General features: G+C 31.8%; 2 protein-coding genes across 2 annotated transcripts in view; one reads left to right on the plus strand and one right to left on the minus strand.

The window, feature by feature from the left end:
- Positions 1-2,189: 2,189 nt before the first annotated feature.
- Positions 2,190-8,553, plus strand: LOC143044729 (large ribosomal subunit protein bL27m-like). Its single transcript, XM_076216837.1, has 3 exons — positions 2,190-2,345; positions 4,835-5,055; positions 8,279-8,553. Exons 1-3 carry the CDS (start codon positions 2,294-2,296, stop codon positions 8,471-8,473), a joined length of 468 nt encoding a protein of 155 aa, XP_076072952.1. The 5' UTR covers positions 2,190-2,293; the 3' UTR covers positions 8,474-8,553.
- A 741-nt stretch (positions 8,554-9,294) lies between these two features.
- Positions 9,295-17,490, minus strand: part of LOC143044726 (cerebellar degeneration-related protein 2-like) — a 32,032-nt gene continuing 23,836 nt past the window's right edge. The window contains exons 3-4 of the mRNA XM_076216831.1: positions 13,409-13,557; positions 9,295-13,081 (exon numbers count right to left, since the gene is read on the minus strand). Of these exons, the coding sequence (XP_076072946.1) occupies positions 12,073-13,081; positions 13,409-13,557 (1,158 nt within the window). The 3' untranslated portion in view covers positions 9,295-12,072. The remainder of the gene's footprint in view (positions 13,082-13,408; positions 13,558-17,490) is intronic.

Below are 17,490 nucleotides of genomic sequence, written 5' to 3' on the forward strand. Positions count from 1 at the left end.
TGCATTCTTTCCCCAAGTTGAATTTTAATCCATGTCTGCCATGTTCATGTTAGTTGGCAGTAGTGTTGTTCCGATGATCGGAATAAGTCGGAAATCAGTTGGTTTGGTCTGGCGATGTCGATAATCGATTGGGATTTTGTTTAATCGATTGTCGTTAAAGTTGTCCGGACCTTTAGCTTATCAACTTCCGGTCCGTTTCCAGTTTGCATTTTATATGCGCAGTCAAACAAATAATACAAAAATATCAGGATGGATGACAATAACAATGTCAAACATCCTATAATTAAACACATAACCAGTTTCCTTCTTTGTAAACGTGACAAATGCATTGACTATAAATATTTGCAGATTGATGGAATATTATTTAAAATTAATAACTTTGTATGAAATACTTTCTTTCAGAACCGGTACTTGCTACTTGAAAGTGTACATAAAATCATTCTGATTTTAGACAAAATAATTTCTTTGCTTCATTAGAACGTGTTGCAAATTGTCTTTTATTAATGTTTTATCCATTTGTAGCATCAAAAACGTCATATTCCTTTCCAAATTGCTGACCAAACATCGTTTATTTTTGTAAATTTTCCGAAATTTGTCCGCCATATTGAAAAATATAAGAATCACGAATCGGATACGATTCAACTATGAAATAATTCCGCATTCTTGCAATTATAAGTTCAGACGCACGAATGACACAATTGACAGAAAAATAATGATCACAAAAATGAAAAAAAAAGCATTATACACGAATTAACAGACATTGGCTTAATCCCCTTTGTTTACTGTATATATTATAATGCAAATGCATTGTTTAATTTTTTTCTGTTCATCTTAAATTTCTTAAAGTTAAAAACTTAATATACCTTTCCGTAATTAGAAACATTCAAATGTTTATACAGCTATGTTATTAAAATTGTATTGTGAGTTACACCATTGAAATTTAGAAATGTTAGTGTCACTGTTGGTAATAAATGTTGTAATCATTAGATCAATATAAATCTTGATTCTTATCAATTCATTGTTTTATCTGCTGAATAAATAGTTATCAAAGGTACCAGGATTATAATTTAATACAACAGAATATAAAAGGAAACAAAAGATCAAATATGAATATATAAACTCTGCAATGATAAGGAATATACACATTAGACATGTACAATGAGACTAAATGCATAAAGTATTATGATGCGATTATAACCGATAGTCGGTTGGTTGTTGTCAACCGATTGTAATAGATAATCGGTTGGTAATTTCAACCGATTATCCAACACTAGTTGGCAGGCATGGTCACCAGGACACATTTTTAAACTAGATACCCTAAAGCTGATTGTGGCTTAGTTTCACTCCGGGTAAATTTGTCCGAGTTGTTTCAGGAGAGAAGATTTTAGAAAGAGATAACAGAAATTTATAAAAAATTGTTAAAAAAAATTTACTGTTAAGGCCAATAACTCTTTAATGGGTCAATTGACCAATTTTGGACATGTTGACGTGTTTTGTAGATGATACTTTGCTGAAGGGGGCAGGAGAAATATACCCCCTGTCCAGTGGAGGATCCAGATATTTTCATAATTTGGGGTCCACTGACTACCTAAGAGGTCATGTTTCATGAACTTAGAGGGTGAAAATATATATATAGTGAGAGCATGTTATTGGAACTGGACAAGACAAGACAAGAGTAAAGGCTATCTGTACGTTGGGGCATAAAATATCAGTATACTATATAGCTATATTAATGATCCTAGTATGCATATGCTTCAGCCTACAGACGAGTACAAGAGATTATTGTTGATCGTCTCAACGAGATTGATTTTCTTGCTTGAGTCGGGATGGCGAAAGCAAGAAAGGCAATCCAGTTGAGATGACCAATGATAATCTGTTTATCGCTATTTTACCTATGACGAAGTTGTCAATTTCATGTCAATTTCGTTAGCAATTCCACGTGTCTTCTTAGTTTCTAGCGATAATTTTCCATATCAAGCGAGTAAAATGACATAAAAAATATCACAAAAAAAAAGATCAAAGGAAAAATGCACAAAATAGCGATAATATACATTAAAAGTCATTATTACATTTCCATCCAAAATACTATTTATTGTGGTATTGACGTCTCCTGTGATCGAAAGGTTATGTCTAATATAGTCTTCATCTGCATCAGGACACAACATAGAAACTTGGGCTACGTCTTCATCAGAAATGTTTATAGACATTTTATATTATTTATTCTTGACTTTCCCGCCAAAATAGCTGTCAGTAAGAGTCAGAGAAAAAGCCAGAGGATTCCGAAAATTCCAAGATGTCAGCCTCCATGAAAACAATATCTGCTTGTGTTTGCCAGAATGTGAAGAGTAATTAAGCTCTAATTAACCTTGCGTTATATTTTTTTAAAGATCAAAATATCGTTTATCTAGTTGTATATTCAAATTGTAAACTACATCACTGTTTTACTTTTAAAATATTGCGAGATATGTGTCGTCCTTCAACAATAATTTGTCATAATTAAGAAATAATTCATGGAAGGGCCATGTGTAAATTTCCAACAAATCTAAGGCTTCCATGAATTTTTCAATTCTAATAGGACAAATACGATCATTAAAAAACTGAAGCGATGATGGGTATACCGTGTGTGTGGCTGTTCTATTTTACCCACTGTTCAATAAATGTAAAACAAATCTAATAAACCTATATGAATGATTTCTTAACTAACCGCTAGAAAAAAAATGTGATTACTTTTTTTACTTCTCAGTAAACCCAACATTTGCAATTTTAAATTTACATTTTTTATCGTAAGCTACCGTCAAATTCACTGTTGACATGTTGTAACCGTTCGGGTCGATCCAGCCCCACGTCGATCCGGCCCAAGTCGATCCGGCCCACGTTGATCCGGCCCCAATCAAAAAAAAATATTTCTAAGGAATAAACATAAATATATATTAATTGTAATTCATAAATGTTTATTATTTTTATTATAATGTTAAAGGTGTACGGTAAAAAAAAGTAAAAAAGGCCTTTGAAAAATATTTTCTTCAGATGAGTATAAAACAACTAGGTTGATTATGTCTTTATTACAAGTTTTCAAGATTATTGGGTATAATTATATTAAAACGTATATAAAAGAATTCAGACATCAACATTAATCAGCAGTAATTAGCATTTTCTTTCAATTGACTGTGATCCTACATGTAAGTCTTTCATCTTGTGTAACATTTAATAACAAATAGTTACATACATGAACGGTACAAGCCAATCCCCAAGCTGATACATATAAACTTTTTTTTTTCTTTTTAAGTTCTTAAAATTTCTAAAATTGAGAAATGTTGTTTGATTTGCCGAATCCTTGCTATAAAAGAGTGCTGATATTATATTTTAGAGAGTGAAAACGTGCATTCAATGTCATTGTTTTGTTGTTTTCTTGCAATATAGAATAATGGATACTCTTTTTTTAGCTCACCTGGCCGAAAGGCCAATTGAGCTTTTCTCATCACTTGGCGTCCGTCGTAAATTGGGCCGTATCGACTTTGGGCCGGATTGACTTGGGGCCGGATCGGTTTGGGGCCGGAACGACCGGATACCTGACCAAGGAGCCGCCATGTTCATTGAAATTACTTGGATAGTATGTCTAGTTTAACAGAATGTTCATTCATGTCATTAGCATGATTAGGCCAAAAAAAATGTGTGCTTCCTGCAACAGACCGTCCCTGCTTTCGACCCTCTGATCTTACAACATGTACAAATATTTGTTCCAATTCTGCATTTGCAGGAAAGGTGTGATTCTATCAGAAAATTATGAATAAAGCACTTTATCAGTGAATTAGTTTCTTCATTTCTATATGTTGAAAAAGTACATTTTCTGCCACTGTCTTTTTCTGATACAATGAAATAAAAAAAATCCCCGTTTTTGTAAAATCCTCTTTTCAATATCAAATCATTAAAAACGTGTTAAGAAGATAGTCTTAGACATAAAAAAAATCTTCTTTTATAATTGAAATACACAAAGAATATGCCACAAAAATGATTTTTTTCCCCATACTATGACAATATTTTAGAATAATAAGTTTATAGATGTAGTTATACGTTATATGGAAAGCCAGTAAGCAATCCTTTATAGACATGATAGAGGAGGAAAGTGCATTTGAAGTATATACATTTTACATATATATGTTTTAAATTTTTAACAAATGTTTTAAAGCTCTGACAAAATGCAGCAAAAACAACCTTTTCTTGTTAATTTTTGGAGACATAGTTTCACTCCTCTATCTGCTTGTCTCACAAGAATAATTGATAATCTTTATAATTAGAAGAATCTTCATTTGGTTATTTCTTCAAAATTCTGTTTCTAAAGATAAAAATATAAAACATTGAACAAGAACATTATTTAATCAAATATAATATTACAATTTGAAAAGTGTGTATGCAAATTAAAGGACCCATTTATATTTTCATTTCACATTCAGATTTTTACCCCCTGAAAAAATTCTGATCTTTCAACAACAGCAATTTTGTTGATAAATGCTATGGTCTGCAATAGCTCTGCATGTATATATATCAAGGATTATATATATATATATAACTTGAAATTATTCTTCTAATCTTGCTACTAATGAATTCGATCATTTTATAGTCGAAGGGTAGGATTAAATTTATGAATTAGGTATGTGTTAATGTGAATTCATTTTATGTGCAGGTTTCATTTGACCTTTGCTGTGGCCTGAGATTTTGAGTTCCATGTCCTTTGAAATAATTCAAATACATGTTTTGCAGCAGAAAAGACATTTTAGTTTGTCAACTCTTGTATACCATATTAAATATGTACTAAAATATTTCTTTGTATTTTCAGGACATTTGCTTAAGAATTATAGTTCACCACAGTATGTACCTTCATGTACAGTAGTTAGAGCCAGTGGTATAAAGAGACCAGGAAAGGGACCAGTAGTAAATAAACCAGACTTTATAAGACCTGCTCATGGTAGAAAGGTGAAGAGATTAGATGGACAATTTGTACACAGAGGAGATGTCTTAGTCACGCAAAACGGATTAAATTACTATCCTGGTGAAAATGTAGGTATTAGTATTTAGTTCTCTTACAGATTCTTATTTTATGATTTACTCAAAATGCAATTTTCCAACCTGAGGTTTTTAACATTCTTCAATGTTTACAGTCTATACATTTTTGTACTTATAAATGAATTTTAAAGAATTGCTCCAACAGATAATCATGTGCAATACATTTTTAATCTTGATGCCTTGGAACCGTCTGTGGCTAACATAAACCTCTCCTGTCGATTATAAGATTCATCAGAGAGTATATGAAGGTATTTTGGTGTTTTTATTGTGAAGCATTGCCATGCTCCAGAGGTTAAATTTTTCTGTTAAGCCTTTTTGTGTTAAAGCTACATATTTAATTTTCATTTTGCTGACACTTTATGATCATGCTTGCATTTTCTCTCTGAAAAAAAAAAGATTGATGTTTATGTAACATTTTGATAAAGGAGTAGGTCCAGTAAGGACCAATTTTGGCCTCAAATTTCAGGTTCATCTAACGAAAAATTTTGGACACTTATATATGTTATGTATTATCATCAAATACAACTTACATTTCAATATTATGAATGAACACGAAGACAGAAACCGTCTAAAATTTAACTAAAATGCTAAAATTGTGAAGATTTCAGTAAGTTAGCATGACTTAATGATATTAGTATCCGATATATGTGCATTGTACATGTATTGTCAAAAACAGCCCATATTTGTGTAGCAGAAGCATTCTGCTTTCTAAAAAATAGCCAAAAGATTACCATTTAACAATTTTGTAAAACTGCTATATTTTTGGGCCGAAATGGGTTCTTACTGAACCTACTCCTTTCAATATTTTTTACATCTGACTTTTTATCACCTTGCTGTAAGAAGCTTGGGAGAGGATGTGAAATTTCAACTTTTCATTTGTCAGTCCTGATCAATTTTGATGCTATAAATCACACATGAAAAATCTTTTGTCAGTTCACTCAGTTGATGCATCCTCTGTAGTAACACAATAAAAGGATAATGAAGGTGACTATGACCTAAATTTAACACATGTTTTAGTTTTTTTGTCAAATTTCAGATCTGAGCAACAATGAATTGTAGAAGAATGATCTTATGTCAGTTGATCCATCATGTTTATTGAATAAATCCTCATTCTAATAGCTGACCATGACCTTCATTGATAATTTTGATTAAAAAAAATAGGACCAGGCCAATGAATTTGCTGTGATTTTCAACTACTCTTATATCTTTATTTAATGATTTTTGGGGGGTTTGCTTAACTTTGATACCAGCTGAAAAAAATATGATCCAGTCATTAGCCACATTGGCAGAAATATATATTTGAATACTTTCTACTTAATACCATAAAAGTGGGTGCAATGCATATCTTATGACTGAACAGAAATATAACGTGTACATTATTGAGATACAAATCCAACAAAACAAAAAAAAAGACAAAACGTTTGACAAGTGTCTATATTACACTTATGAAGTATCGTTGATCATCTCAACGAGATTGATTTTATCGCTTGAGCCGGTACAGCGAAAGTGAGAAAAGCAATCAAGTTGAGATGACCAATGATAATCTGTTTATGGCTATTTTACCTATGAAGACGACGTCAATTTCATTAGCAATGCCACGTGTCCCCTTAGTTTCTAGCTATAATTTTCATATCACTCGACTCCACTGAGAAAGGAAATTGTCAGTCAGCAAGATTAAAGGAAAATTTTGTAAAATAGCGATAATGTATGTTATACCAATCCTTAATTTGCACATAGTCTTGACACTTTCTGTTTTAACCAGTAATTTTAAAACTAATAAGTATTTTTTTATTCAGCCTGGAGGTCAGTGTTTGGTACTAAGATGATTTATCCATTCCCATTTGATTAAATAATACTGAGGAAATAAGGTTCAAGCTATCAGACAAAGTTGACCATAGATGAATTTGGTTATTCTAGGTCCTTTTAATAGGTCTTTTTTCTACTTATTCAGTTTAAAAAAGAAGATGTAGTATAATTGCCAATGAGACAACTCTCCACAAGAGCCCAAATGACACAGAAATTAAAAACTATACATCATCATACGGCCTTCATCAATAAGCAAACCCTATACCACATAGTTGGCTATAAAAGGCCCTGATATGACAAATGTAAAACAATTCAAACGAGAAAACTAAGGGCCTAATTTATGAACAAAAATGAACGAAAAACAAGTATGTAACACATCAACAAACCACCACTGAATTACAGGCTCTTGACTTGGGACAGGCAAATACATACAGAATGTGGCTGGGTTAAACATGTTAGCGGGATCACAACTCTCCCTTAACCTGGGACAGTGGTGTAACATTACAACATGAGAACAAACTATAAAAATCAGTTGAAAAAGGCTTAACTCATCAGATTGATACAAATAGAAATACTACACAAAACACTAAGTACAGATCTGAGAGAACTTGCAGTTACTGACAACTAGTTGAAAGCCACTAACAACTAATAAAAACTAATGATGCATCGAAGACTAAATTGATTTAGTGTAAAGATTTCATAAACAGTCAGAGAAAAACATGACCTTGTGCAATACCAAGATACAGGTATTGACAACTTGTAGATCCATGAATGTGTATATGTATATAACAATAATGCTTAGCTGGATTTCAATACTTTATGTTTCATGATGAAGCTAAAGGTTGCAATTCTGTAAATATAGACAATGCAATTTCCCAAAGGAACTCTGCATTTAAAACTGTGACACTTTTACTATAAAGTTTCGTGAAAAATTATATCCTAGAACGGAAAGTTGATATATGCACTACTATTTTATTCAAAGGTCAAAATATAGGGCTGTGCAGCATATTTTCAATATTCAAATGCCCTGAACTTCTAACAGGTTATAAACTTATACTAAAATTCTATACTACCTTAAGCTTTACCTCCACTTTTGGACCTCCTAAGAATTATTTGTTAGGTGCTGCCATGTTTTTCTATACTGGTAACATTCTTAAGGGATGTCTCTACGAGATGAAACACAGAGATCATATCTGGGAACCAGTATGTTCACAAATTAACATATCTATGAATATTATATATCTCCCCAAAAAAGGTTTGGTTTGAGAAACAGCTGTATCTACAAAGTGCAACCTTAATCCAGGACAGAGAATCTGATGCACAAAATTTACAAAATGTGTATTCTATTAAGAACTTTTGAAATAAGATGTTTGTGCTTTCCTCGATTGAATGAGTATGTTTTAATTATCAGGTTGAGATTGAGAGAACAAATAGACTAGTAGCCATGTGTGATGGAACAGTGATGATAACTACAGAGACACTAAATCCATATCAAGACAGTCCACTGTATGCACCAGTTTCACAAGGAACTGAAATCAAAAGAAAATTTTTCCATGTTTATCCTATTCCTTTACATGGAAAGTTTAGATTAGTGAATGCAGTTTAGAATTTTATTACATTATTTATCGACATTTGTTGTTTTGGTTTTTATTAATTGTCTGACACAAATAAATCTTGCAGACTTGTTATGAATAACAGTTTATGGCCAAACTCGGTTAATATCCCTCTTAGTTCCAGCAATTGCATTAAACTATGAAAACTACATACAGGCAAGACATATCTTTGTGTCAACTTTTTATTTTTGTTTTCTTAAAAGAAAGTATTCAACCTAAAGCTACCTCCAATAGCTTCCTGAGTAGTAGTGAGTAGATTTTGAGACTTTTTCCAAATTTTGGATGATTAAGATTTTTTTGTTTGTCAAGTTAGTAGTTATTTGTTGGTTAGTATTTAATGTTGTTCACTTTTACAACATATGGTCTAGATATGAAAAGAAAGGTAGATTAGTACCGCCTGTACTACATGTAAGTCAGGCTATTGGAACCATGTGCTATAGTCCTTGTTTGTACACCTATTTTCCAATTTAGTTGTTTTGGTTCTGTCCCAATTTTTTTAGTAAATCATGTTTTCCTTATAATGTATTATTTGAAGGTATCACTAGTTATCCATGCAAACTTAATTAAAAATCCAAGTATTTTCTTTCTAAGGTGTCTTTCCAATCCACTCACATTTAGATATTTCAATTTTTATTTCCTTCCAAAATTCCCATATCCTACCTTTCTTTAGCTTTAATATATGGACCGTGAAAAATGTGATTAATATATATGCTTAGAAAACTTTTAATGTGTACAATCAACACCCAAAAAATATCTAAAACATTTGAAAGGCAATCAGTCCAGTATTACACAACAAATAAGTAGAACCATGAAAACAGTTATATATTGCTTTATTGAAAACAAAATAGCTCACTCCAACATAAATTAGACAATAATAAAAGACTAGAGTTTCCATGGTAACAACAACAATAATATCATAAAAGTATTGGTCAAACATCGCAAGTCATTTACCATAATAATGCTGCTTCAATGAAACCAAGGATTTGTATTTACTATACAAATCCTTGATGAAACTAGCTACTGTGAATTCATTTATTTTTGTGGGTACCAATTTTTATGGATTAAGGAAAACTCTTTTTTGTGGATATTTGATTCCTGGTTTTGCCAAAGTCTGCATATATTCATATCAAAAATTTGTAATTTGTGGTTTCTTATACATGTTATTCCCAGGTGACCAAGAAATCCACTAAAATTTGGATCCAACAAATAGTATTGAATCCACAGTACTCACTAACACATTTTTGATTGTCTTGTTTCAATAACAGACATAGAGATACAATATTGATGGAAAGCATTACATTGTTATAAAGGCAAACATGGGGTCTGTTTTTCTGTAAATCTATACTTTATGCCAATTTTCTCCATTCCAAATGTTGGCCCATTATTCTCTATTGTTAATTTTTTAGCACTCTATAGGTGTTCCAAGTTTGCCACTGATAGTCAGATCTGTCCTGAAATATCTTCAGATTACAGGCAGCAGATAATGATTTGCTGTTAAAAAAAGTTAATATTTTAAGGGCAATTAATCCTACCCAGTAAAGGGTGGTCAATTTTGTGATGTAGGCATATTTTTAAATTTGTTGAATATTAGATGCAAATAATGTATGTGGGGTATAATTTATAGACCACTTTCGAGTTCTTCCTTCACCGGAAAAAAATCTTCAATTATACAAGCCTTTATGACTTCATTTACCAGATAGAGGGGGGATCACCTGTATCCTGGCACTATTAACTATCAAGCATCTTAGTTAGTGATCGTCATTGTGTAGGATAAACTAGAAATAATACTTGTTTTGTAGGTTTTTAATCACAATTCCCTAACGACAGTAGTGATGATTGTCAACTATGAGAATTCAATTTGCCAAATAATTCATATAAAGTGATGACGCCCCTAAACACACAAATGATGTTCACTAAAACCAAAGTTTTTGACGGAAATGCATCAAACTCGAAAGTTTTCTATTGAGCCATGAAGAAACACAACATTACAACATAATTATTAAAGACCTCTTTATATAAAAAAAATGATTGTACATAGACATATTTAAATGTTACCAATTTCTTGATTAAAATGAGAAGGCTGAAACCAAAAAGAGAAATTACAATAACACAGTCACATTTTTAACCGAACGAGGCCGAGGCGGATTAAGAGAGAGGGCCTAGGCACCCCTTTTCTTGGAAAAAAATTGGTTTCTTATTACGGATCCAGAAATTTTCATAAGTAGGGGCAAAATGACTGCGTAAGAGGGGCCCACTCCGGTCATGCTTCAGTGATTCCGTATATAAGTAGGCAGTCAGTTGGCCCCTACTTATGAAAATTTCTGGATCCACCACTGCAAGCTTAAGGATGTCCAGTGCTTAAACTTTATGTCATGTTAATATTAATAATATACATAATATATTCAAAATAAAATGTTACACAAATATGTAGATGCAATTGTATACTACATGCATTCTATTTTGAATATATTTTTATTAGAACCAAAGGTTAATTAACTTTATATATATATTTCTATATATAAATATATATATATATATATATATATATATATAGAACACCAAGATAGTAGATATTTAGAGATTATCGTTGATCATCTCAACGAAATTGCTTTTCTCGCTTTCACCGTACCGGCTCAAGCAAGAAAAGCATGAGCCTGTACGGTGAAAGTGAGAAAAGCAATCGAGTTGAGATGACCAATGATAATCTGTTTATCGCTATTTTACTTTTGATGACGTTATCAATTTCATTAGCAACGCACGTGCCACCTTAGTTTCTAGCGATAATTTTTCACCTCAAGCGATCAAAGGAAAAATGCACAAAATAGCGATAATGATCATTATTATGAAAGTATCAGATTGTTATGTAAAAAAAAACTTTACATGTAGTTTAAAAACTACATCTTAAAAGTGTATTGTAAGTGCATATTAAAAGTTTGTATCTAGTTCAAAGATTATAGAATAATATATATTAAACTCTATCTTTCCAAATATTTTAATACTTAATCTCTATGTAGTTCAAGATTATATATAAAGATGTAAATTTCTTTTTTTACAAACAACGGTCAGCATTTATGTGTATGACGTTTATTTTTTTATGAGTAAATCTCATCATGCCATTTAACACACTGTAGTGTAGGCTGCTCATACTCATGAAGGATATATTATCAAAAATATTTATTGGTTCATATTTTCTTTAACTGTTGTACACTTTTTGATGTGCAAACCATGGTATACATTGAAATACTTTTATATTATGGAATATACTATATATAAATTTGATATAATTTAATAAAAGACAATATATTATTACTGACATCTTCCAGACAATTCTGAATTTCATAACCATAACATCATGTTTGTGAACATAAAATTAAAATAGTCCGGAGAAAATTCTAAAGGTCAAAAGCATAGCAGGATAATAACTTGCAAATTGTAAACATTTCAGTATGACTTGATTCAATTTTATCACTTAGTTTTATGACACAAGAACTGTAGTAAGAAATACTGCATTTAGTGATAAAAAGAACAAATAACATTTATATGCATAATGGTATTGAAGAATACTGTTTAATTTGGCAGTGTTTCAGCTTATTCATTGAACTGGTTTTTCGTCTGGGCAAACTGGACTTGTTAAGGGTGTTCCACTAGCTGAGGTAGGTTGTTCCCCTGATTCCTCAATCCGAGATTTCTTCAAAGTTGCAAATATATCTCTAAAAATAGATTTATATGGCGGTGGATCCTCGGCAGATGCATCTCCACAGGATGCATCTTTTGTGTGTAATTTCAACAATGTCTGAACTTCTTTGTGGGACACAGCAAGTTGTCTTTGTAGTACTGCATCAAAACTTTCTCCTTTTGCTTCATTGAAGCTCCCAGATCTTTTACCCTTCCCTTGCAACAAATCTTCATACTTTTGAAATAAATTGTGATATTGAGTTTCTAATTCATTCAAAATTGAAACACTGTTTTTATCAGGATCAACTGGCGACAGTTCTTTTGTGTCTGGTGCAATTTGATTGACAGATTCGGTACTACCATATAAACTACCACCTCCATCCAGTTTAACTAACTTCCCCTTAGAAGTGAATTCTGTATCATCAACTTCTACTTCACTTGCTATCACATTTTGAGGATCAAATTTACTTAATTCATAAGCTAATGTTTTTGTTGTCTCAAGTCTAGATTTCTGGAGGTCATCCTCCAAAATTTGAATTTGTTCTTCAAGCTCTTTGTTCTTTTTGTCCAAGGCTTCATTTTCATCCCACAATAATGAAACTTCTGTTTCTAAGTCTTCCTGTTTCCTTTTATCAATGATTTTTTGTGCCTTCATTTGTTTCATGCTGTCTTGAAGTTTCTTTATTTCAACTTCATATGGGTTCATTGGTAATTTTTTGAATTGATCATTGTATGTCCACTGTAAATCAGAAATGTATATATTCCTTAAATAATCGCTGCTTTCCCTTAAATTTGCCAAACTTAAGGCACGTCTGCTTTCCTGTTTTTGTTGACGTTGTTTTATTGTCTCTTCTTTTTTCATTTCCTCAATTTTTTTCTGATACTCTTCACATTTATCTTCCAAATGCTCAACTGTTGCTAATAACCTAATAATAAATAAAAAAAGATATTATTTCATTTTGTACTGGCAACAAAAATATTGAAACAATTGGACAATTTAGTTGCTACAATACAAAAATATTGTTTAGATTGAAGTTTTTTAAATGACCTGCATTCCTGTGTCAAATTTGGTAGCTTTTATTAAAGATGGAGATTGATTGGTAAATGCTGTTTTGCTTGTCAAAAAAATAAGTAAGCTATAAAAATGTTGTTAGTTGTATGTAATTTTCACATTAAAGCCACTAATGAATTGTGTCATCTGCAGCTTTCACTAAAAATAAGATCAGAATCAACTTTTAGTTTGCAAAACCTACTTTTCTACCCTTTGTTTATCTCCCTTGGAGTCTAAAACTAGTCTTTGATTGGTTTTCTCCAACTCTTGGTTGTGTCTGTCCAATTCCTCATACACCTTCATCCGAGAATCACAATTGTCTCTGGCAGTTTCCAATTGCTTTGATAGGAACTAAAATTTGTAAAAAAAACATTTGCTTTAGCTTTGAATCATATTCAGTCCAATTAAGCAAACTGTTAGCATAATAAAAGTATTATCATGGAAGTGTTGTATTGACCATGGTATTTTAAAATGTAGTGGTCACATGATATATCTGAACAAATGTATTCATTTCCAATGATCCCTTGCACAATGCAGGAGATACTTCAAAATACTTCTAAATGTAGTAAGTTATGGAAGTTATGGAAGGGAACACAACAATGTTGACTTTATCTATCTTTTATGACTGAAAATTAAATATTCTATAATATTTTAACATACAAAATATCATTTTCTCATCGTTAGTAATACTGGGAACTGTTTGACATAGGAGTTACACATGTGATATAATGTGTGTGTTTTATATTAATGGTTTTCTATAGCTGATAATAGATGTTTAAGCTGCCTTAATGAACTTTGTTTTATGCATAATTGCACCAAGTTCAATGTGTTGTGTCGTGTGAACTATTGTTTGTTTTTTTCATTTTTAGCCGTGGCATTGTCAGTTTATTTTCAATATATGAGTTTGACTGTCCCTCTCTTTTTCAATCCCAGGCATTTTCTTTAAACTGAAAATCATACGGATATGATTGTACATTGAACCCTGTATCAGCATTTGGCAGCATTTGTTTAATGTTTTCAGAAAATAATATCATTTATACTTTTTCTTTTAAGGATTTAATAGCTATGAATTGCACAAAAAAATCATCTAATACAGACCAAAAAATAATTCTCACATTTTTCTCAACCAGACCATGGAATATTACTTTCATGACCAGACCTAGAAAATTGTTAATTTACAATGGTATGGGATTGCCTGTGTATTTATATATTTTTATGATTACATCTTGTTGTAGAGACCTCATCCTGAACATGCATGAAACATTTGCCAATAGACCGGTCATCTTAATGAAAGGTGTCTAGTCTAAAATACACACTAAATGCTGATACATCAAAATAAGTCCATGCATGTTCATTGTGTTTCATGGAATATTTGTCATTTGTATGTACATTTTTGTTAAGAATTGAATTTTCTTTTTCTAATTTTATTGGGGTATAAAAGCCTTGTCTAAAGCTCATTAAAGCAAGGATTTGTCTAACTATACAAATCCTTGATTAAAGTACGAAACTATTAAATTATAAAAAGAAATATTCAATTCTTCAAGTCTAATTAAGTTTGTATGCTGCAGCAATGCAAGTAAGAGTTATACAACCTTTTCCTTTGCTTTTTATACGACCGCAAATTTTGAAAAAATTTTCGTCGTATATTGCTATCACGTTGGCGTCTGCGTCGTCGTCGTCGTCGTCGTCGTCGTCGTCGTCGTCGTCGTCGTCGTCGTCCGGCGTCCGAATACTTTTAGTTTTCGCACTCTAACTTTAGTAAAAGTGAATAGAAATCTATGAAATTTTAACACAAGGTTTATGACCATAAAAGGAAGGTTGGTATTGATTTTGGGAGTTTTGGTCCCAACATTTTAGGAATAAGGGGCCAAAAAGGGCCCAAATAAGCATTTTCTTGGTTTTCGCACCATAACTTTAGTTTAAGTTAATAGAAATCTATGAAATTTTGACACAAGGTTTATGACCACAAAAGAAAGATTGGGATTGATTTTGGGAGTTTTGGTTTCAATAGTTTAGGAATAAGGGGCCAATAAAGGGCCCAAATAAGCATTTTTCTTGGTTTTTGCACAATAACCTTAGGTTAAGTAAATGGAAATCTATGAAATTTAAACACAATGTTTATGACCACAAAAGGAAGGTTGGTATTTATTTTGGGAGTTTAGGACCCAACAGATTAGGAATTAGGGGCCAAAAAGGGACCCAAATAAGCATTTTTCTTGGTTTTCGCACTATAATGTTAGTATAAGTAAATACAAATCTATGAAATTTAAACACAAGGCTTATGACCATAAAAGGAAGGTTGGTATTGATTTTGGGAGTTTTGGTCCCAACAGTTTAGGAAAAAGGGGCCCAAAGGGTCCAAAATTAAACTTTGTTTGATTTCATCAAAATTGAATAATTGGGGTTCTTTGATATGCCGAATCTAACTGTATATGTAGATTCTCAACTTTTGGTCCCGTTTTCAAATTGGTCTACATTAAGGTCCAAAGGGTCCAAAATTAAACTTAGTTTGATTTTGACAAAAAATGAATCGGTTGGGTTCTTTGATATGTTGAATCTAAAAATGTACTTAGATTCTTGATTATTGAAGTTTTTTTGGTCCAGTTTTCAAATTGGTCTACATTAAGGTCCAAAGGGTCCAAAATTAAACTTTGTTTGATTTCATCAAAAATTGAATCCTTGGGGTTCTTTGATATGCCAAATCTAACTGTGTATGTAGATTCTTCATTTTTGGTCCTGTTTTCAAATTTCAAATTCTACATTAAAGTCCAAAGGGTCCAAAATTAAACTAAGTTTGATTTTAACAAAAATTGAATTCTTGGGCCTCTTTGATATGCTGAATCTAAACATGTACTTAGATTTTTGATTATGGGCCCAGTTTTCAAGTTGGTCCAAATCAGGATCTTAAATTATTATATTAAGTATTGTGCAATAGCAAGTCTTTTCAATTGCACAGTATTGTGCAATGGCAAGAAATATCTAATTGCACAATATTGTGAAATAGCAAATTTTTTTTTAATTAGAGTTATCTTTCTTTGTCCAGAATAGTAAGCAAGAAATATCCTATTTGTGCAATAGCAAGAATTTTTTTTAATTGGAGTTATCTTTCTTTGTCCAGAATCAACTTAAATCTTTGTTATATACAATATACAATGTATATACACTTTTTACTACCAACTGATGAATTTAAATAATCTTTACCATTCAGTGATAACAAGCAGTTTTTTTACATCTTAATATTTTATGATGTATTTAAATGAGTAGTTATTGTTGCAAACTCCATTAGAAATTTGAATTGATATCAGTTTTGAAAAAGGGAAACGGGGATGTGAAAAAAAAGGGGGGGGTTAAATTTTTCTCATTTCAGATTTCATAAATAAAAAGAAAATTTCTTCAAACATTTTTTTGAGAGGATTAATATTCAACAGCATAGTGATTTGCTCAAAGGCAAAAAAAACCTTTTAAGTTCATTAGACCACATTCATTCTGTGTCAGAAACCTATGCTGTGTCAACTATTTAATTTTAGATTTAAAAAGTTTGAAGAAGAAATCTTTAATTGATTTGTAAAATCTTGGCATTTGTTTTGTGTAAAAAAAAACCATGTAATGTCAAAAATTTGATCACAATCCAAATTCAGAGCTGTATCATGCTTGAATGTTTTGTCCATACTTGCCCCAACTGTTCAGGGTTCGACCTCTGCGGTCGTATAAAGCTGCGCCCTGCGGAGCACCTGGTTATGAATTGCTATAATATTGTCACAGATAGCAGATAGTACTGCCAGGGGCGTAGCTAGGCCAAAATGATGTGTACGCAATGCGGAGAAAGAAGTCATACGGCGAGGGATCTGGCAAAAGCTCCAGAGTAAATGGTGCAAAATCCTACATTCTCACGATTTTCTGGGACTGAAAATGACCTCACAGAAATCTTATTTTCATGAGTAACAAGTCAACTTTTGAAAATAATTAAATTTGAAAAAAAAAAATTAGAGAAAAAAAAACTTCTAATGTGTAGTGGGTAGAGCTTATTTTTATACGACCCCAAAAAATTTTTGGGATCGTATAATGGTATGATGTCGCCGTCTGCGTCGTCGTCCGAAGACGCATTGGTTTCCGGATAATAACTTTAGTTAAAGTGAATAGATCTTCATGAAATTTTTTCAGAAGGTTCAATACCACAATAGGAAGGTTAGGATTGATTTTGGGGATGATGGTCCCAAGGGATTAGGAATTAGGGGCCCAAAAGGGGCCCAAAACAAGCATTTTTCTAGTTTCAGGATAATAACT

This window comes from Mytilus galloprovincialis, chromosome 9, assembly GCF_965363235.1.
Source record: "Mytilus galloprovincialis chromosome 9, xbMytGall1.hap1.1, whole genome shotgun sequence".
NCBI classification, from domain to species: domain Eukaryota; kingdom Metazoa; phylum Mollusca; class Bivalvia; order Mytilida; family Mytilidae; genus Mytilus; species Mytilus galloprovincialis.